This window comes from Cladophialophora carrionii (assembly GCF_000365165.1).
Source record: "Cladophialophora carrionii CBS 160.54 unplaced genomic scaffold supercont1.5, whole genome shotgun sequence".
NCBI classification, from domain to species: domain Eukaryota; kingdom Fungi; phylum Ascomycota; class Eurotiomycetes; order Chaetothyriales; family Herpotrichiellaceae; genus Cladophialophora; species Cladophialophora carrionii.
In genome coordinates this window covers 809,627-830,950 of record NW_008481830.1, presented here as the reverse complement: position 1 = coordinate 830,950, position 21,324 = coordinate 809,627, and the positions used below count along the sequence as shown (strand labels likewise).

The window sequence follows — 21,324 nt, the reverse complement described above, 5'->3', positions numbered from 1 at the left end:
AGTGCGCTCCGCCGGTGGAAACAAGGATTCGTTGAACTGACGTATCTGTCTCGACAGTGGCAGCCGTCCAGCAGGGACCAATCGGATCCTCCACTGTATTCTATTTGGATGGCCTCCTCGGAAGTGGATCAAAAGTTTCTGGGTTATTTCGCAAAAGTCACTACCACGGAGAATAATTATCTTTCTAGGTAAGGCTCCTTCTCCGAACCAAGACCGACGAAGAAGTGGGCGGGTGTTGATCAGATCGGCTGACGGTGTGGTGGTGCAAATAACAGTTTTCTCTTTCGCGTCCTCGGTCTCTCCGTGATACTGGCGGAAAAGCTGCTACGCGCGCGTCGCGCAAAACGTCTCGACCCGGTCCGCGACCCCAAAGCACGTCACCTAATTCATCACATATTATGGCTCGCACGAGAAGGGTTGGTTATGGTGGAGCAATATGTACTCCCTATGGTCGGCAACTACGTCGAACTTAAAGTCTTGAGTTTCAAGCTCAAGGCTAGTTTTTACCACATTTTTGTTCTGTTTCACAATGAACCCCCGGTGAATGACCGGATTAATCGAAGCCGAAGTACTGGCGGCGGCGATGGGAGTTTTACTTTGTTTCCAGAACCGCTGAGTCCGAGGGAGTCGAGGGAAGGGAGGGAGAGATCGAGCAGGCAGGGGACGCTACGGTCACCCACAGAAGGAAATGGTACTCGTAGACGGTCTCCAGCTATCAGTACGGGTCGAGTCATGGGCGCAACAACGACACGAACGCCGCCTGGTCTTCCTCTCCCAGCAACTTATCCTTACTTCGCAAACGGGGCAAACGGCAACGGCAATGGCACAGCAACGTTTCTGCTCCCGCTGCAGGATTATACCCCAGTCGCCACTCAAGCGTTCCGAGAAGCGAATGAGCTCGCCGAGAGTCTTCTTCCGGGTTCCCATCCTGTCCGCTTATCCGTCAAAGTGGAATATGTCGCTTATGTGTACGATTGTTTGCATGAAGCAGAGGCGTCGAGAAGGATGGCCAAAATGTCCATCAGACACGTTTACGAGGCGCAGGAAGGCATGGACGATGACAGTTTCGAGGATGCCGCCGAGATGGTGGGAATTCTCGGTCGGATGATGAAGAGGGGTTTGGGACAGGGCGGGAGCAGTGGTAGTCAGGTGAGGGCCGATGGACAAAGTGCGGGTGGGAGAAGAGAGCAGGCCCAGCAGCCTTCGACTTGGGTGTAGCCCTCAATCCGCGCGTTACGAGACTGTGCTGAGAGTGACTGCCCGGTCTTTGTTTGAGCGCGGCCGGGTATATATACCCAGCCTAAGGAATCAAGAATTCGGAACTTCTCTGATGTGCTTGGAGGCGGAACCCTCTTCCTTTCGTTGTCCAACGTCGAGTCTAATACTCGATGGACTCACACTCCGGTGCTCCGTAGACGAGTCGTTTGTTTGTGGTCTTCTTTCTTCACTCCAGGGGTCTTCTTCGAGCTTATTAAGCGAAGGCGCGAGCGTCATGGCCTTCACTGTCAGCATTACTTTGAACCCGTCTGCAGCGACAAGTTCGTGACTTAGCAGAGCAATGGACGCGTCTCGTCCGGTTATGCTGCGCACCTCGTAATGCTGGATGGGATCAAGCAGGCACAACAGGCGGTCGAGATGTGACCGGGAAGTCCTCGTGACCTGCATATCACGGGACCTCAAGATCGGACGGTCAACCATGATTGACACGCTCCTACGTCCCTTGAAATGATGGAAGACGTCGACGCACGTCTGCAGCCTGGTCTGTGGCGTAGCATGTTTATTGAATAGTGGGGGGGTGAGTTTGCCCTGTGTGTGTGTGTGTGTGTGTAGCCAATGAGAGAGTGTTCACTTTCAATGCGAGTTCGCCACAGAATACGGAGTACATCGCAACAAGGCCCATGTTTTAAAGCACGGTTGAAGTCTCACTGTGATTCCTCGGTATAACGGCCTGAATCATGGCTGGCACAAGATTCGAAAGAGCGGTGCCTGAACCAGTGCTATATCCGGGTATCAAGCCTCGAATACGAAATGAGGCCGCACATCGACGTACAATCGAAACTTCTAGGGAACTATCACTCTTCCACAATGCAAACACTCGGTTGTTGAAGCATGACTTGTGGATCCGCGAGTTCTAGACTTCAAGAACCGGTTTTGGATGATGCTGTGCCGTCAGGTGAATAGATGGACGTGCTCGACATGGTCCCGTGAAGTTAGATCTCGCTGCAGAAGAATATGGGGAGGCACGGAGGATGGGGCAACGCGTGGCGGACGGAACCTAAAGTGAAAGCCAAACGACGTCGAGCTCCGCCGTGTCAAAACCTTGTGCGAGGGTGGTGGAGGTGGTGGAGGCGGTGGAGGTGGCTCTGTATGGCAGAGCAACGGATCAGCCTTCCGGGTTCCGACGTCGATGCTGATGTCTCGCATGTGCGAGCGAATGCTGATCGCAGGTGACAACAGGTGAGCAGAGTGACTGGGTGACAGGGTACGAGGGCTCGACGGCAACAGGGTCCTGGCCCGGCGCCTGCGTGGGATGGGGATTGTGCAAATGTGTGCATGTGTGTAGACCATCTTTCGTCATTGCGCGCGGGATCGGTGGGAGCGGTCGAGTCGTTCTTATCAGAATCTTTTCCCCCTTCAATATCCCTGACTTGTTTCGCATTCTTCTCGTGCCCTTTTTCTTCTCACTCGACCGACGACGACGGCCTTGCAGCGTTACTTACTCTTCCCCACAGCCTGTCAAGCGCGTCGTGTGCGAATCCTGATCTCGCTTCAGCTGTGTGGCTTGCACGATGACAACCCCACCGTTGCGGGGATTCGCACCCGACCAATGCGAGCACTTGGCCGCTCCATCGGTTCCCCAATTCGTCGTCTCATGGTATGCTCCTCCGTTGTCCCCCATACCTAACGGTACTGGTCCTCGCAAGGGAACAGGACTGTAGCTGACAACGCGGGTTCAGTGCGTTGATGGGATGGCTGCTCATCTGCTACATTCCGCAATATGCGCGCATCATCTCGCGCAGATCGGCCGAAGGCCTCTCGACCTACTACGTTCTGCTGGGCTCGCTGTCGGGCGTGTGTGCCGTGGGCAACATCATGATGCTCCCGTCCAGTGCAGTGGAAATCGGGTGTTGTAGGACAAACACCCGCTTTGCCTGTATCAGCGGTCTCTTGGGCATGGTCCAGGTCACGTTCGGCATCGCGTGCTTCTGGGTTGTGTAAGTCCAGGATCCTCTTCCCGATGCTTTGATCTGGGTTTGTGCCCACTGACCACCTGACAGCATGTTCATGTACGTGTACTATTCAGAAGAAGAGGCCGACGCAGAAATTCACGGCAGGAGAGCATCCATATCTGGGCCTGACCGCACATTTCGTCGTGCTGCTCGAGCAATCCGAGTCCTCATTGTCGCATGCGGTTTCGCATTCATAGTGCTGCTGGTCTCGGCCATCATCCTGCACCGCTTTCCGTGGGTCGCTCAGACGTGGGCCGACATCCTCGGCGTTGCTGTTGCCGTGTTCGCATGTGTGCAATGGGTTCCTCAAGTGCGGACGACGTATCATCTCGGCCATCTGGGGAGTCTCAGTCCGCTATCATTGTGTCTGATGGCGCCCGTAAGAAACCCCCCTGCTCACTACTTCCCATGCACATACTGATGAATTGCTGAACAGTATACCTGGATATTTGGCATCAATATGATCATACGAGTCGGACTCGCCGGTTGGAGCGCCTGGATCGTATACGTCCTCGTCGGGACAATGCAGATCATCTTGATTGTAATGGCCATCTGTTTCACGGTTAGAGATCGCAGATTGGCCAAAGAAGGAAAACAACACTGCGCTACGCCGGCACATCTGGAAGGCTGGGCGGCGGACAATTTCACTCGCCCACGCACAGGGTCAATGATGTCCCATGCACATTCGCACCTAGCCCCAGATGAACGACGCCCGCTGCTGCATCAGCACAGCTCTGAACACGCCACCACTTCACCAAGACGTTAGAGCATTACCACCACCACGAGGAGGGAGCTACGGAGCCTCCATCGAAGAGACGTCCACGTACCCAGCACTCTTTGGCACGGGCCGTAACCCAGATTCCTAATCGTTGGAGGCGGAAGATGCGACCCCAGTCACGATAATCCCTTGTTCGCAATAAAACGAAAAGCGGCCCAGAGCCCGCGGAGGTTCTGTCTCCCCGTCATACGGCGAAAAATGGGAGTGTCCGAGCGCGTGAGTCAAAACGTGCAGAAAGGCATTCACCGAGAGCCAGCTACAGGAAGAGTTCGCTTAGACGTGCGAACGTGGCAATGAGGCCACGTTTGAGCTTTGAGCTTTGAGCAAGTCATATGGTAGATCGTAGATCTGCTATGCGAGCCATGGAGAAGACGAGGCGTGCAGACTAAAGTAGAGTAATTAATGAAGATGTAGCCAGTCTGCACAGTAGAGTCAGCTGTACTCCGTAGTTACATGGCCACTTGGCACGCGCATCTCAGCGTCTCGGGCGAGTCGCGATTCGGCGCCGGAAAATGATCGAAAAAGGAAAGGAAAAGGAAGCACCAGACACCCTCGTCGTCTCCATTCTCGTCACCTGCTCTCCTCCTGGCGCTGTCCTCGCTCCTGCATGTGATCCCTGCCCCCGTCGCTCGTTATGTAGCTTCCTTGATGGCAGTGACATTCTCTGTGCCCGCCATCAACATGCCTCTCACTCCCGCCTCTTCGCCCTCCAGCCAATGAGAATATGCAAGCATCATCAGCAGAAGCAGGTGCCCAACGGCCGTCGCATTCGCAGCGTCGGCAACAAGACTTGTCAGAGTCGGCGTATCCTCAGGACCAGATGGCAGCCATGAATCCCTCGACCAGCTCCGCCTCTCACCAGGCCAGGTCGTCGTCGGGCTCGGGTCGCTCTCAGCGAAGTGCCAATGTGCGTACCTGCAACGTCTACAGACGCCTACCGTTCTGCACTAACGCCGTCTCTAGCCCGACAAGCAGATCTCACAGATCGAAAAGAGCGTGACCCATCTCCTCGTGGCCACCAAACAACTACTCGAGACGCTGACACAATGGTCGCGCGGACAGGCGCAGGAAGAGGAGGTCTCCGATGTCTATGTCCGGTTGGGATACGAATTTAACCTGGCTTGCCGCGCCTTCAATTCCATCGGCGTCGAGACCGCCGACCTTGGTCCTGTGCCTGATCTACTGCGGAATATCCTCGAAGACACTCTGAGTCAACCTGCGTCACCTCAGGCCCTCGACAACTACCTCCCCCGAATCCGCGACATCATCATCAACCTACTTCACGGTCTGAAGAGGAAGCAGAGCAGACTGCGAGGTCGCGCCACGAAAGATGGGTCTTCTACACCACAACCAAGGCCAGCTGTGGGCGGGGGCAGACAAGGCAGCGTATCTACGACGGGGAGCAATGAGACGGGCCTTACCCACATGCTTGATGATGTGCCCAGCTCTACTTCGAGTATGCGCGCTCAGTCTCCTCCAGGGGCCAGCACGGCTTCCGATCAGCTCTATGCACCGGCGAATGCTTCAGCGGTGACGCCGGCAAACCGAGCTACTCTCAACCGACACTCAATGCGACGGGATGTCCCTCTTCCATTGCCTCAATCCGACTCCAGCTCGACGATATCCTCTTCCGCCACGCCTCAGAGCGTGCCCGCGCCCAGTTTCCCCCTGGGTCACGACGCAGACGGGTCACCCTCGGTGACCCAGATCAATTTTCCACATCCTCCGCCACCACCACCCAAGGAAACTGACGCCCTGACCAGGCTGCAAAGAGGGGGGGATTTGGAAAGACGTGCCTCACGAAGGTTCTCGGCGTATCAGATACAAAAGCATCTTGGTGCCTCTCCGAATGGTGTACCTGTCATACCCACCGCGCAGAACTCCCCCATTCCCAACAGGGGGAAGGAGGTGCGCGAATCTCTGAGCGCTGTCCGATCCCGCAGTTCCTACCAACAATCTCGGTCAAAGTCTCTTCGTCAAGGAGATATATCGCCGAGTAGGAGCGGCACTGTAAGGGCGCCCCAGCGGATCTCCGAGGAGAGAGAGGAAACCCCGGTCCTCTCATTACAAGACGTACCACCCATGCAACGACCCGAAGAGCCGACGAATCTTGATAGTCCGACTGTGAAGACCCCGGATGAGTATTTCAATGCTCCCAGAATTGACACCCGTGGGGGGGATGCACTAGTGGGCGCAACTGTGAATGGGCCGCTCAGTCCACCCCCCGAGGAATTGCAGGAAACCGTCTCTCTCGACTCAGTATTGGCGCCAGCACCTCCGGCTGAGCACACCACGCCCGTGGAGACAGACCCTGTCAAAACACCCGACGCCGCTCAGCGAAGGCCGCGAGACGGCGTGACACCACAGCAATCGCAAGTACTCGCGAGCGACTCTTCACCCCAGCAAGGCAAAGAATTGACCTTGTTCTTGCAGTACAGGAGCAAAATCAAGAAGTTTGTGCTAGCGGATGGGTATGAGGAGCTCACCATCGCACGGTTGCAACTAGCCTTCATTGAGAAATTCGCATGGAATACCCAGCATGACGGCGCCGAACTGCCGGAAATCTATGTGCAAGATCCTGTTTCTGGTGTCAGACATGAACTGGAAGACCTCTCCGATGTCAAAGATCGCTGCGTACTTGTGCTCAATGTTGAAGCTCTCGACGAGGTCAAGAAGCACTTTGACGAAGGCATCGGCGGGCTTCAGAAGACCTTGGACGGAGTGCGGTCACTGTTGGAGGGGCAAGGGACATTGATGCAACGCTTCTCCGACCGGCAGCTGGAGACTTCCAAAGAGATGGCGAGGATGTCAGCCATACCTGCCCAACATCCCACGAGGACTCCGACCTTGGCCCAAGGCAAGTTTACGCCCTCAGCAGCTGCCTCGGCCTCGACCCTGCAGGAGATTCAGAGTCTGCGTCAGGAAATTGCCGTGCTACGGCAGACATATTCTACCATGACCTCCGACTTTAGTGCGGCTATGAGCGACATCAAAGCCAAGGCGGCCAATGTGAAAGCCGTGGCTGCAGAGGCTGCCAACGCGTCGTACAAGGGTGATGCGGGCCGTGCACATATCAACGAAGGAAAGAAGACCTTGTCAGACGACTCGGAAGCGTTGGTCAACCGTGTGGACGATCTCTCCGACATTGTCGAGGAACTGCGTAAGGACGTGGTGAGTAGAGGAGTCAGACCGCTTCCGCGAGCACTCGAGGACATCAGCAAGGAAATCAGCGCCGCCGCCAAGCAACTCGCCAAGGTCAAGGACTTTGTCAAGCGCGAGAAACCGATCTGGACCAAGATTTGGGAGCAAGAACTCCAAATTGTCATGACCGAACGAGATGACCTGACGCAGCAAGACGAGTTGCTGAACGATCTGGACGGCGATCTGGACGATATTACGAATGTCTTCAAGCTTGTGGAAGAGGCTACAAAGCAACAAAACATCCAAACAGGGGGAGGTGGTCGACAGCCCTCAAGGAGTCTTGCCTTTGACACCGACGTCGACCCGCACGAAGCGAAGAGCGGGATGCTCGATGAAGTCCGTGCCTTGCAGCCAAACCACGAGAGCCGACTTGAGGCCATTGAGCGAGCCGAAAAGATACGTCAGAAGGAGTTGGAGAGTCGAAAAGTGGGTGAGTTCCAGCGTGAGGTTGAGACTTTCGTGGAAGAGGGCAAGCTTAGGAAGACCGGGGGGATGGATGAAGTCGAACGCAGAAGAAAGCTGAAAGATGAGCAGGCGAGAAGGGACAATTACGAGCGACAGCAGGCGAGGGCAGCCGAGCTGGAGAGAAAACGAGCGGAAGAAGCGGCGGCGGCGGCGGCGGCAGCAGCAGCTTCGGCGGAGACGAATGGCGCTTCTCCACAAGAAGGCATCTCAGAGCAAGACCCTGAGACACCGTTCGAGGGCGGCAAAGATGAAAGGGTACAACCGTCCGATGGAGAAACTTTGGCCGCGCCTTCCGTTCCACCGAAAGATGGGACGAGAGAAGCAGCAGAGGCAGCAGCCAAGGTCGATCTGCCAGAAATCGAAGTTGAAGCGGGACATGATGGCGAAAGGGGACTCGGTATGTCATTTTTTCGTGATTCTATGAGCGAAACCGGTTGATTTCGATGGGTGGACGTTAGGCGGAAGGATAGTATGAATTGTAATTGCATATCCTCTCCTATCCTACGGACTTTCCCTTGCCTGTTTTGTGGTCCGCCTGCCTGAGATGAGAGCTGGTACTGATGTGTGGTCTTCTGGGATGACTCTAGACACTGCCGTCCCGTCGTCAACTAGGACTACGGAACCCGGCGACCACCACGAAGCCGAGAAGGAGAAACCAGACAGAAACGACGATGCCGAGAAAAAGGAGGACAACCGGGCAAGTGGGAATTGGTGGCAACCGGCCATCTTTTCGAATTGAACGCTGCACGCTGAATGCTGGACAGTTTCTGAATATTGTCTGATCTCTGAGTGGAATGGAGTGGCATGGAATGGAATGGACCAGAATGGGTGATTTGACGCTGCATCTTTCGCCGGGACATGTTGGGAATGTGTGTTGTACGGAGTACTCTAGGTTATGCAGGTCTAGCTCCTGTGCCTGTGCTTGTGCCTGTGCCAGCGTGATTGTGGTTATACTGGAGTTACTGTACGTTGTGTTGAATATGTTGGTATACGGAGTATTAGCCCCCAGCTACGGTAGCCAAACCAGCAGGTTTGAGGTTTGTTTTGGCAAGAGGCCGACCTGTCCTGTCCTGTCCTGTCCTGTCCTGTCCTGTCCTGTCCTGTCCTGTCCTGTCCTGTCCTGTCTTGTGATGTGATGTGATGTGTTGTGATGCGTTGTGTTCGCTCCTACGCTTGGAAATTGCACTCTCTACGTGCAGAGGTCATGATCTATGACCACACATGGACGGTATATCTATAGGTAGGTACTGAAAAGCTTTAGTCACATACGAGATACGAGAGACAAAATGTATAGTGATGTGATTTCTAGCCCCCTTTGATCGAGTGACCCGAGCGACTTGTCTGTCATTGATTGATATAGTCGGGGATGTACGGAGTACTCTGTACTCAATTACAGTTTCCAAAATATTATGTTGAACCGGGGTAAGGCTTTATAGGTACTTGACGGGTATACCTCTCTCTACGGTGGCAGGCACTGCCTCTCTCACACTCAACTACCCTACATCTCAAAGGAACGGTGCGATGTCTGTGGTCATGAATGGGGTTCAGACAGGCATATAAGCTAAGAGGTCCAAGAACCAGGCATGAATTGCCATGATTCTCAGTCTTTTTGGGGCGATCCCAGGGGGCTGTCGACCTCTTCCTGACAGTCTGCAGCTGAGTGGTGTGTATTGTCTATAGTGTCCATGAACTATCAAAAGCAAAAAGGCAAAACAAAAAGGAAAGAAGCGCAGCCTTGCGCTAAAGCTCCACCGATCAGAAGGCCAGGTTTCTTCTCTGTACACATGTACAGGGAAACGGCAGGCTTGCTAAACCATAACTTCATTAGCCCCATTACAATATATGGTTTACCGTACTCCGTGCTCGGCACGGTAGGTACGAGGCACAGTATAGCGGTAGTATAGTGTAGCGGTAGTATAGTACAGTACAGTCGAGTACTGTATCTGTTATTAGTACTATATCTACAGGGCAAGCTACCAAGGGCCCTACTGTAGGCACGTATTTACTATGTGGACTATTATATCTCTCCGCAGGCTGACGATAGAAAGGGAAAGAAATCGTGTCTGGTTGCGAACGGTCGTGTTCGGACATGTACAAAGTACGATCGAGATGGCGATCGATCTAGCCTAGTCGGCCAGTCGGCCTTAGGGGGTCATTCCTTACTTACAGGTACTTAGGCACCTAGGTACAGTAAGTAGGGGCCGGTAAAGTCTAATCAGGTACTCTGCGTCTATACAATATCAACTCTACGGGAATCATGCTGCTTCTGCCGCAAATTTCCCTCCAGACACGGAGTGTGTATGACTGTGTGTATGTATATGTATAGCCCCGGTTTGGTAATCCGTACTCCTGTGCATACGTGCAACAGAGTGCGCGTTTGTACCGAGTGACATTCCGTGCATCGCATTTCAATGCGATTCATCGTACAGGACTTGACATCAGGCTATTATGTGTGGTTGGGACTATGGGCTACGGCTGTATCAACAGAGAGGCAGGTAAGCCACCGTATTTTCCGTCCTCGCTGGCATAATGTTCGCTCAAAGGCCAAGGTTCGTGGATGTGAATGCTATGCAGTACATATGAGACATGAAAGGTCTAAAGTCGCGGGTTTGGTCGACACGGAGACTGGAGCGAGAAAGAAACTGGTGCTTTGGATAATCGAAAATTGTCATTGAGCGCACCGCTCGTTTATCTACTGGAAGTAAGCTGCTGCGGGAGACAACTCTTATATACAATTCTTGCCTTTCTTGCTGTCGCGACTTGGTTCATGTCATTCCAGTATGCTAGCTAGCTAGCGAGCTAGAATCAAAGGTCGTTCTGCACGACTTGTTCTTCTGGATATAGTGCGACACGCTGTCACTATCTCCCTTGGTAGCAGCTGTCTTCCCCAAATGCCTTGACGCCGGCAATGCTGGCTACGGTACCCTCTACTCCACAGCGTCCCGCCTGCTGCTGTGCGCACCTAGCCCACTCGATCCCAAGAAGTCGTTCATAGCCCGGTACACTGTCTCGTGCCCGTACTCCATGTTCAACCCATGTCCACCACCAGGTACAATCGTGACGTTGACGTCCTTGACGTTGGGTAAAAACTGCCTCGCCATGTCCGGGATGTTGGGGTGGTTAGGATCGCCAGCTGCATAGCAACTGCCACCGCAGAATGGAAGGTCTCGTTCACCGGTGATGACCATGACGGGTCCAGGAAAATTGCTGACTCCATACATGGCACCACCGATGGTCAGCAGTTCGCCTATCGCAGCGGGTTGTCCGTTCGCGTATGCATAGGCCACCATGTCCGGATCATACTGGCCTGGGCCAAGGAAGTTGGTTTGCAAAGCTGCTTGGTTCCCAGCGGCAAGGTATCCAGGCACATAGGCAGTCGTGAGATCGGTAACGGGGATCAAATTGCCGCCGAAGACGAAGTATGGGAAGAACTGCTTCTCCATAGCCCAGCCTTGGAGGATGAGACCGTCGCTAGCAGAGGGATCGTCGCGGGCGAGTGCGTAGGACAGCACGGCCCCAAAGGAGTGGCCGACGTGGATGATCTTGGAGGAGCTGCCGTCTGGGCCACCGGGAGGGTGGCGGTTGCGAGCATGCTCGGTCAAGGCGGCGAGAGCGGCTTGTGTGAGTGGGGCTTGTATCTCTGCAAGAGGATCGCCGTGGGAGGAATTTGCGATGCCCAGACGATCCCATGCGAGCGTCGAATACCCGTAGTGATCCACAGCAGTTGCGACATAGCTGTAGTTCCAATTCTTGAACGGGAGATCCCAGTAGCTCTTGTCAAAGCCGATGCCATGCGTGAGGATCTGTAGGACACTGCTTGGGCCGTTGTCCGGTGAGCAGTGGGTCGCTGAGATGTGGTAGCTCCCCGTGACCGTGGTGTAGTCTTGGAGAACCGACTGCGAGTAGTTGAAGCCTTGCCGAGCAAAGTCGAGAGCGAAGCCAGTCACCTCAATACCGGAGTGAGGCACTGCCACATCGAAGGCGCCATTGCGGGCTGAGATCTGGATGGGGATGGTGATGTTTTGGCATTTCCTCGCCGACACAAGTGTCCAGGCGAGTATGGCCGAGCAAAAAAGTGTCTGGAAGCCCATCATGTTCGTGGTGTGCGGATAAAGATAGCTAAGGAGCAATTGTCGTGGTAATGAACTGTGTCTGAGCGCAAACAAGAGTGTCGGGGATGGCGAGATCGGTAGAAATGTGGAAGCTCAGCTCTCTTTATAGTCTGGAGGCAGACCGCAGATATACATCATATCTCATATCGACAGTGAAGCTGGCATGTTGTCACTGACGCTATCTCCAAATTAAGTTGTTCTCGTGGCCGACAGTGCAGTGAATTTGAGGTGCTGGTTATCGGTAGCGGGACATGGTCTTCTTGTTGTCACTCCGGCTTCGTGAAAAGCGGTTGAATGCTGTTCTTGTATATTGCCGGGAGCATAGGCATGACTTAGACACCGAAGCATGATCCTCACTGCAAAACTTCTCTTGATGAAATATATTTATGTCGTTTGCTGGAATTCACGGTCAATGGTCTTGTGAATGTCGATAGCTGGTGAATTCCTGGCAGTTCTGACTGTCCGAACAGTGACGTCCTGACCACGGTGCTGTGAAAGAGTGCATTTGTGCTTGATGTCCGCTGCTCATCCCGATAACTGCTCCTCGGCCAGTTTGACAGCCTCCTTGGCTCTGATCTTCACGCCTTTGCTAATCGCTTCCCGGCTGATTTTTCGTACTGGCTCCATGAACTCTTGCGCCAAGCTCAAAAGGATACTCTTCTTGCTTTCAGGGTCACTGTTCTCCGCATCCTCGTCGAGTGCTTTCTGGGCTGCACTGAGTTGCCCGGCCAGTTCTTCTGTCCACACATCCAGGACATGCAGTCTCAAGCCATCTGGAACTCTGCGTTCGCGAGGACTAAGTGGCCAAGCCTCGAGAACGCGAAGTTGCCTGGCCACTTGATCTTTCAGTTTCGGATCTTGCTTGACAGCCCATTCCAAAGCAAGTCCGAACTGTTCTCTGATGAAGAAGCGGACAAGTAAGAGAACTTTGTTCATGCGCCACTGGTCGATAGAAGCCCATTCCCTGCAAAGTGTTTCCCAGAAGGCCGTCATCCAAGTTTCTAGCCAGGACTGGCTTGGAGCGTTTATGGCGGGGGCAAGCTGCTGGTCCTTTTGGTCCATGATCCTGACTATGCCGGCCAGGTCGGCGATGAGTTTCTGAACCGATAATGCATTCTTGCTATCGTGCATGTAGAGTGCAACGTAGAAGCCTCGCCACAGCTGGAGACATTCAATTGGCGTCAATGGTGCTGAGGAGTCTCGGTCTTGCAGGTAAGTGATGATATTTTGAAGACAAGCGCGGCGCAGAGATGCTTCTATTTCAAAGGAGGGTCAGCAATCAGAGAACAACATGGACAAAGACAGTCATATTGCAAGCGATGTAACGCTCGATCTTGCGATCTTGGCAATCAAGCAATTGGCAAAGTCCCACGTTAGTTATGGGGCCAACTGAACGGAGCTCCATATCAGCGAGCATATTTGCTGCTTGCTGTGACAGAGACTTGGAATCCAGGACTAGATGAAGCAAACTTGATGTTCAAGTGACTGGAGATGATGGTTTGCCAGTGAACAAGAAATCCTCCCGGTGTTCCAAAGAAGACAAGCATAATCATGTAAGGGAAAGCACCTACCACTACTAGCCAGGTCTTTGACACTAGGAAGGTCTGTTGACTCCATTCGTTCAGACATTGTCACGCCTCAAGGGAGACTTGCTGGATGCAAACATCAGATGCTGTCTGGAAAACACGAGGCGAGAAGCCCGCAGAAAAAAGTTGGTGACCACAGAGCCAATGATAGCGCGCCAAGGCTTGGTTTCCTAAATAGGTTAGAGCGAGTTAACCCCTACCTCTAGCCGATAAGAGCCAATCTGCGTCTAGTTGTACGGAGTACATCCACGGAGTAGAAGGCACTGTACGGAGTACTCTGTACATCTCGGCTATCCTCTCTTCCATAAGGCTCTCTGAAGCAAGTGGCTGATTCTAACGCTAAACAAAGTGCAGGCACACCATATTCCTGAATACGCGCGCTTTCATATGGACCTATAACAATTACCAGCCCACCTCCAACAATTAATCAACGCTGTAGGGCGATCTTATGCACTCGAGACCATTGAAATCGTCTCCATCACCTTGGTCTTCGCCCTTCGAGTCATACCTAGCTGAGAGAAAGCTTCCAGACACCGCGCGATTATATTCGCCCGAAGGTCTGCTGCCGGGATGACGAAGATAGTCCATGTAACTTTGGCTTCGTCTTGCACCTGTATCCTTGCTGCCCGCTCCAGGCCGTGGTGGAGAAGCAGTACCCTCAGAGGATTCCTCGAGCATGTGGTTGGTTCCAATATCTTCGTGGTTTGTGGGGCTGTGAGGAGTGTTGGAACTCTGATCGAGATCATCATCGTCCGGTGATTGGAGCTTGATCCTACCTTTTTGGGAGGTTTCATCTGGGGTTGACTGCTCACGGTTGATGACGACAGCTGTGTCTGAAGACTCTTCTTTATCATCGTCGTTGCCCTCGTCGATATCAGGGCCGCTTGACCTGTCTGGGGCTGGTGGTATTGTCCCGGTCGTGGGTATATCGACATCGGTGTCATTTTGAACTCCGGTCTGGCTGTTGTTGGTGGAATTGGGAAGGGCAACACTGGTTTCTTCTCCACCTTCTTGCAAGACGAGTGTTTCGTACTCAGCCGAGACTTGCGAGGGATTGTGATTTTTCGAGTCCTCTGTTCGTTCCTCTCGTTGTGCCTGTTCAGGGTGAGCGGACGGTGGTCGCGAATCATGAGCAGGTCCTGGCGTGTCTTGGAGTCTTTTCGGCTTGATGGGAGGGTTGTGGTTTTCGCGATTTTGCTTTGGTGGACTGCTCGAGGCGCGGGAGCCTTGTTGCTGAAGTGATGGCTTCGCGCCTTTCGGATCCATTCGCGCATGATTCGATTCGGATTGCTGTGGCAATTGGTTTGCCTCTGACCTCGTCAGGATCTCCTTTTGTGGCTTCGTCGGTACTTTTGTCTTCTCGACGACCACGATGATCCATACACCGATCTTGTCGTCACTGCCGAGCAACGGTGTCGCGGAAATCCAGCAAACTCGTCCATGCCCTGCGTCTTCCAGTCTGGTCCCGACCCGCGTTGCCGTCCCATCTCGTCGACTGCCGGCTTCTAGCAGGAAATTGACTTTCGCAGACACAGGCACCCCATTTCCGAAGCTCTCCTTTAGGCCGCTTAGCGTGTTGGCGGAAGCAGCTAGGTGCGAGAGAATGGGATGCTGGATGACATTACCCAGCCTGCCGCGAAGCTTGGGCGAGACAAAGATTATACGAAGTGAAGGTGCTGGCCTGACCAGCAGATAGCTTTCGTAGACGCCTGGCAGCCTCCCTGACAAGCCTGATCGTCCCGACTGTCCGAGCTTCCATGTCTTGTCTGCGTTGTCGGCAACATCTTCGTCGTCGTTGTCGGAGGAAAGATCGGAGTCGGCAAGAACCCTCCGTCCACCTCTACGGCTGCTGCCGATACTGCGTTCGTCTTCATCCCCTGACGCTGACGCTGATCGACTGTGGGAGCGTACCACCGCCGACTCCTCTAGATCGAACATCTCACTCAGTTCTCTCAACTTGGCCAGAGCCCTGGGTTTTCGGACATCCTCGTCTGTTTCTCGGTTTTTGCCGCGAGCCTCTCTTTCACGTCGCTTCATCTCGCTACTGAACATGTATTGCTCGAACCCATCGAGCCCCTTCCCGCGCGCGACCAGACCTGTGACGTCGACCTGAGCGCCAATGTGATATTTCACGTTCCCTTTATCGTCGTGAAGTGGGGCAATCATCAGTAAATTTATAAACGGCCTGCCATCTCTCCGATAGTTCAATAGCGTCTCGCAAAGGTCTTCGCCTTTGCCAATGGTTTCCCGCAGTCGTGCCACGGACTCTCTTTTGGTCTTTGACCCTTGGAGAAAGCGACAGTTGCGCCCAATGACATCATCCGGACCGTAGCCCGTGTACCGATAGAACTCTTCGCTGGCATAGATGATTGGATTGTCCTCCTGCTTGGGGTCAGAAAGGCAAAAGACTTCGGACAAGCCTCCGACCAGATCCCGCATCAGAGGCGTCTGTCTTCCTGTAATCTCATTGACGAGGCATTCCGATACCACCTTCACTAGGTTGTAGGTGATGTACATTGGGAGGGCAGAATCTAGCATAAGTCGAAAGGCAGCAGTGCTCGCCTCCTCAAATACTTTGTCCAGCGTTGCCGCGACATAAGCCCGAGGAATCGATGAGCCTTCTATATCATTGTCCGAAGACAGAGGGACACCTTCGGCAACAGCGTTCGCATACTCGACAGCCTTTATGGCCTTTTGAGTTTCCAAGTAGCGGAGAAGAACCGGATGGTACTGTGGCCGGTATTTCGTCAGAAACGACGTAAACCGTGCCAGATGATGGGCGTCGCGTAAGAGGGTATTGAGATGACCCGTTGAGAACAGAGACTCCGAAAGCGTCTCGATTGAAGGTGGCTTTGGGCGCGGGGGAGGAGCCCGTAGGTCGAAATCCAAGGTAGACGAGGAATCCTCGTCCAGCAGTCCGGTTCCAGTGTCATTCTCAGACATGGTGCGTGTGATCGCTGGCTCATTGACAGGACCTTGGCGAGGACGTTCCATTCCGGACTTTCCAAAACGCTGTGGCTGGGCTTCTACCAATGGTTTCAGGTTTGACGATGTCGAGGCATGCATGAGAGGCGGTCGATGTTTTGCCACATTCGCCGCGCCACTAGAGGTAGATTGAGGTGTCTCGGAATTTTTGCTAGTACCTGGGATCGATTGCTGGTCGACACCAGCTGCAGGGTGCCTCGCTGGTCCGCTAGACTTGCGAGCCCCACCATTGGAGTTGTTCTTCTGATTCACTTCATCAACATGAGGGATGGCGTTCGATCGGACAACGGGTTGCTTGTGAGTCTTCTTTGATCGGCCAGAACGTAGTCGGAGATTTTGCTTTATTCTCTCCAAATCCATGACGCCGAAGCAGGTGTGGCAGGAGAATATGTGAAGTCCTCAGTAGACATAGAGATGATCAGGTCGAAGTCACTCCCTGAACCAAGAGACGGACACTTTAGAAGTCGGTACAGGCGAACACTCATGCTGGTGGTTCGTACGGTACATCGCGTAGATTCGAGGCCGGACGAAAGGTGATGATGAGCTTGCGGTGGTCTGAGCTGTCACTTGTCAGTCGCTTGCTGCATCTCCGATTCGCAAAGCAGCCCGATGACGATGGCGATCTGGACGTGGCCACTACGCCCAATGAAATGCAATACATCATCGAGAGCCGATTGCAGGGGTCTTGCGACTGCACGCGCGGGCTCATGAGCAGGTACAAGAACCACATTTGCGAAGAGGAGGAAAAGTCGTGCTCATCATAAACACGGATGGGCCCGTTGAACTGAGGACTATCCAGCGGGGCTGCGACGACCGCCAAGAACACGCACATTCACTTCATCCGTTGCTCAATCTGTCTTACTTTATGTAAGGCTCGAGCTGCACGGAGCTGCATTCAGAAGTCTCTCTACGACCGACTTCCCAGGCGGTCACGCCCAGTAGACGCATGCTGAAGCCCGCGTCTGCTCTTTCGCACAGGAAGCTCTCCGAGCTCCAGGCTGAAGAAGCTGTGCTTAACCTGACGGAGTGGTTTGGCAGTGGGACCTTCGGAAATGCTGGAGATCTAAAAACTGCTCGGAATGCTAGATGTAGATATCCTCAACCATCTCTTTTCGGCCCTTGTCTCAGATCTACCTCAATTCGTTGCCCAATTCCGGTCTGATAAAGCGGCATATCAATGCACCACAGAGATGGCCACAGACCGACCTGAACCGTCAAATGCGTCAACGACTCTTGCGGGCGACCTTGATCTATATTCATCTCAAGTCATATCTCTGCCTGGCCTTCGTCGCATCCTCTTCCTTTGCTGCAGAGCCATTTGCGTGCTGCGTGTGGTGGTGATGGAAAGTTGGGTGTGTATAGCCAGGTATAGGCAGAAACTTTCCAACTTGTGTCTGGTAGTCTTTGTACTCCGGGTACTTGCGCGCAGACAACAGTTCGGTCAGCCACGTACTTGACTGAAAAAGCATTAGATAGGCTGCCGCTCCTAGCCCACTCCAGTTGTACGCCGTTTCTGTAGCCAGACACGACCACAGATAGAGCGTGACCCAGACACCTTGTTCTGCTGCGAAGTTGGGATGCCTGGAATAGGCAAACAGCCCATTTGTGAGAAAACCGCGGTCCAGCTCCGCCCGCCGCCAGCCATGAGGTACTCTGGCCGTTCTCTGGTACTGTGCTTTGGCCTGGTGGTAATCCCATTGCTGTTGATCGGCCACGAATGAAATGGCGATAAGCAGCAGCATTACCCCAGATGCAGCAGTGTCCACCAAGTTCCATGACTTGATGGGCCCGTCATAAGTTGCCAGTCGTTCGGTGAGCAGGAGGAGGTATGCGGGCGTTGTGATGCTAACAAGCAACAGAGACTGGGCAAGCGAAATGAAGACCACATTGAAGAGGAACATCAAGGTGGGTCCGACATATTCCTTGACGATGGCCCAACGATAATCCTCGCTCCCGATTGAGTAGCCTCCTTTGCGGAAGTAGTTGTAAGTTAGGCGGGACTGGATTGATGGTTAGCGGCTGGCCAGTCAGGATATCAAGTAACATCCTTACACTCCATAGGGCGCTGATAACCAACAAAGCGTCCAGTCGTGCAGTATGCACGCGTGCTAGGTGAGAGTACACAGCGTAATGCAGATTGTAGATAGTCGGCAAGATGGACCAGACGCGGTCGACCTGTGAATAGTTCTTGTTGACCTCCGAGACGACCAAGAACACTGGCGCCAAGGCAAACGCGAAGCCGACAGAGGTTATCAGAGGATTCGTGTCTAGATACAATTGTTTCAAGGCAGCAGATTTGTTCGCCGAGGTGAAGAAGGCTTCCGGTAGAGTTGCAAACTGGTAAAGGAATGGCGAAACTGTAATATCGTAGTCGGCGCACTGTTTCAGGCTCTGTACAATCGGTAGCGCCATCTTGAAGCGCTGAATAGTGGGATGGAGTGTTTGACAGCCAGACACACCGGCGCGAAAGGCTGGGTCGCGTTAATAAAAGGGTACTGGAGCGAACTTGCGCGAAGCACCTGCTATAATGTAATGACGCAATGATTACCTCTCCAGCAGCCGAAGATCTCGCAGTGGCGCCACGCTGCAGGAACCCGATCTGGCGAACCCCGCAGTGTTAGCCACACAGTTTGTGGCGAAAATACGGAGGATTACTGCGCCGCGTGTGGGCGTGTTCATGCGTGTTGCGAGACGCGTTGCTTGATGCCGCTCTCACTGTCGACATTCCGACTGTGTCGACCGTGGTCTGTCCTCCCCGCCGGCGTCCTCACCAAATATGACGTTCATTCATGATGAGCCATGCCTGTCACAAAAATCCTCTGCGTTGCAGAGAAACCCGCTATTGCCAAAGCAGTCGCTCATCATCTGGCTGGCGGTCGAGTAACCACTGTGAGTAGTCGTAGGTTCTTACGGTGCGGATGGTCATTGACGTCTCTACAGAAACCGGTCCGTGGTAACGTGTATGTGAAGAACTATGAGTTTGACTTCAATTTCCGACCGTGGGGCAATTGCTCGGTTACGATGACCAGCGTCTTGGGCCATTTGACTGGCTTGGACTTCGACAAGAAGTATAAAAATTGGAGGTCATGTCCTCCAAGCCAGCTGTTCGAGGCCGAGACCGAAGTCACTATCGACACTGGCAAGAAATCCGTCGCCGAAAACATTCAGCAGCTAGCTCGCTATGCAAAGATCTTGTATATTTGGACAGATTGCGATCGCGAAGGGGAGCACATTGGCGGCGAAGTACGCGACCAAGCCAAGAAAGGAAACCCTCGCATCATCGTCAAGCGAGCCAGGTTCAACAACACTGAAAAGGCGTGAGTGCTTGATACATCTTGCTTGTTTGCGACTAATTTTCATAGTCATATTGTTCTTGCCGCTCATTCCCCGATTGATATGGACGAGCGGCAAGTGAGTGCTGTTGCCGCCAGAATCGAGCTCGACCTACGGATAGGCTCTTCCTTCACGAGGCTCCAAAGTCTCGAGCTTCAGCCACTGAGTGATAAACTTCAGGATCAGGTCATATCTTATGGCTCGTGTCAGTTTCCGACCCTGGGATTTGTTGTCGACCGGTACAATCGCGTCAGGAGCTTCAAGCCAGAGACCTTTTGGTTAATCAAGTTGATTCATGTCCGTGACAGGATCAAGGTCAACTTCAGCTGGCAAAGAGTCCATCTCTTCGATCGAGCCGCCGTTACCATTATTTTCGAGGCGTGTCTTGACTCGAAAATCGCCAAGGTGACGAAAGTGCAGAAGAAGCCTACCTCAAAATGGAGACCGTTACCTCTTACCACGGTCGAGCTTCAGATGCAGGGCAGTCGATTTCTGCGTCTTTCCAGTCAACAAGTTATGACGGTTGCAGAGAAGCTTTACCAGAAAGGTTTCATCAGCTATCCTCGTACGGAAACAGACCAGTTTCCCCAGGGGTTCGACTTCAACGCCATCATCCAGAGACAGACACAGGGCAACCCATGGGCACAGTTTGCGCAACACTTAGTCAATGGTGGTTTCAGATCTCCACGCTCCGGTCGTCATAATGATCAAGCTCATCCGCCGATTCACCCGGTCAACTTTGCAGCCCTTAACGTGCTCGATGACCAGGAAAAGAAAGTGTATGAGTTCGTGTGCAGAAGATTCCTGGCTTGTTGCTCAGAAGATGCCAAAGGACAAACTACCGACATTGAAATACTTTGGGGGCATGAGACTTTCCGTACTCACGGCCTCCTCGTCCTGGAAAGAAACTACCTTGACGTCTACGTATATGACAAGTGGGAGAGCAGTCAGCAACTCCCGGACTATACTCTTGGGGAGACCTTCGAACCAACAGAAGCAAACATGGTAGACGGTAAGACTACGGCGCCCGGTTATCTCACCGAGCCCGAACTGATCGCTCTTATGGACGCCAACGGTATCGGGACTGACGCAACCATGGCCGAGCACATTCAGAAGATCAAAGATCGATGCTATGTCTCTACGCGGCCCCGGTCCGGTGGTGGTCGTAACTCGGTCCAAGAATTCATTCCTACCACCCTTGGCGTCGCCTTGATCGAAGGGTATGACAGTGTGGGGCTCGACGTCAGTGTCAGCAAGCCATTTTTGCGCAAAGAGATGGAGGTCAAGATGAAGGCGATCTGCGAAGGCCGGAAAACTCGGACTGAAGTCGTGCAAGAGAGTTTGGACCAATACCGCGAAGTGTTTGTCAAGACACAACATGAGATCCAAGTTCTCAAACAGTCTGTGACGAAGTATGTCGTGAACGGAGGAGCAGCGTGACAGGAGATTTGAGCCCGCAAGGCCGACTGGATGAACCGCCTTTCTCTGTCCACGTTGTGGATTTTCATTGCCAGCACGATTGGCGAACGCTGCGAGCCGACTGCCTAAGCAGAACCCATTTCTTGGCTCGTCGTAAGCTGGTTGCCATGCCCCAGACTTGGCACCAAAATGCAAACGAGGGTCCAGCCAGGGCC

The 21,324-nt window shown here is 53.3% G+C and overlaps 8 protein-coding genes across 8 annotated transcripts; 4 read left to right on the top strand and 4 right to left on the bottom strand.

Moving 5' to 3' along the window:
* Positions 1–732: 732 nt before the first annotated feature.
* G647_06118 (uncharacterized protein) lies at positions 733–1,218 on the top strand (the record flags this gene model as incomplete). The annotated part of the gene is made up of 1 exon (XM_008730442.1): positions 733–1,218. The coding sequence occupies one exon, from the start codon at positions 733–735 to the stop codon at positions 1,216–1,218; it is 486 nt and encodes a 161-aa protein (XP_008728664.1).
* A 1,571-nt stretch (positions 1,219–2,789) lies between these two features.
* On the top strand, positions 2,790–3,996 carry G647_06117 (uncharacterized protein; the record flags this gene model as incomplete). The annotated part of the gene is made up of 4 exons (XM_008730441.1): positions 2,790–2,875; positions 2,958–3,215; positions 3,279–3,609; positions 3,667–3,996. The coding sequence occupies 4 exons, from the start codon at positions 2,790–2,792 to the stop codon at positions 3,994–3,996; spliced, it is 1,005 nt and encodes a 334-aa protein (XP_008728663.1).
* Positions 3,997–4,837: 841 nt separating this feature from the next.
* On the top strand, positions 4,838–8,112 carry G647_06116 (uncharacterized protein; the record flags this gene model as incomplete). Its single annotated transcript, XM_008730440.1, has 2 exons — positions 4,838–4,915; positions 4,972–8,112. 2 exons carry the CDS (start codon positions 4,838–4,840, stop codon positions 8,110–8,112), a joined length of 3,219 nt encoding a protein of 1,072 aa, XP_008728662.1.
* Positions 8,113–10,601: 2,489 nt separating this feature from the next.
* On the bottom strand, positions 10,602–11,768 carry G647_06115 (uncharacterized protein; the record flags this gene model as incomplete). Its single annotated transcript, XM_008730439.1, has 1 exon — positions 10,602–11,768. The coding sequence occupies one exon, from the start codon at positions 11,766–11,768 to the stop codon at positions 10,602–10,604; it is 1,167 nt and encodes a 388-aa protein (XP_008728661.1).
* Positions 11,769–12,311: 543 nt separating this feature from the next.
* On the bottom strand, positions 12,312–12,917 carry G647_06114 (uncharacterized protein; the record flags this gene model as incomplete). The annotated part of the gene is made up of 1 exon (XM_008730438.1): positions 12,312–12,917. The coding sequence occupies one exon, from the start codon at positions 12,915–12,917 to the stop codon at positions 12,312–12,314; it is 606 nt and encodes a 201-aa protein (XP_008728660.1).
* An 878-nt stretch (positions 12,918–13,795) lies between these two features.
* On the bottom strand, positions 13,796–16,717 carry G647_06113 (uncharacterized protein; the record flags this gene model as incomplete). The annotated part of the gene is made up of 1 exon (XM_008730437.1): positions 13,796–16,717. The coding sequence occupies one exon, from the start codon at positions 16,715–16,717 to the stop codon at positions 13,796–13,798; it is 2,922 nt and encodes a 973-aa protein (XP_008728659.1).
* An 896-nt stretch (positions 16,718–17,613) lies between these two features.
* G647_06112 (uncharacterized protein) lies at positions 17,614–18,769 on the bottom strand (the record flags this gene model as incomplete). The annotated part of the gene is made up of 2 exons (XM_008730436.1): positions 17,614–18,357; positions 18,410–18,769. The coding sequence occupies 2 exons, from the start codon at positions 18,767–18,769 to the stop codon at positions 17,614–17,616; spliced, it is 1,104 nt and encodes a 367-aa protein (XP_008728658.1).
* A 387-nt stretch (positions 18,770–19,156) lies between these two features.
* Positions 19,157–21,130, top strand: G647_06111 (uncharacterized protein; the record flags this gene model as incomplete). The annotated part of the gene is made up of 3 exons (XM_008730435.1): positions 19,157–19,246; positions 19,298–19,674; positions 19,720–21,130. The coding sequence occupies 3 exons, from the start codon at positions 19,157–19,159 to the stop codon at positions 21,128–21,130; spliced, it is 1,878 nt and encodes a 625-aa protein (XP_008728657.1).
* Between the last annotated feature and the right edge of the window lie 194 nt (positions 21,131–21,324).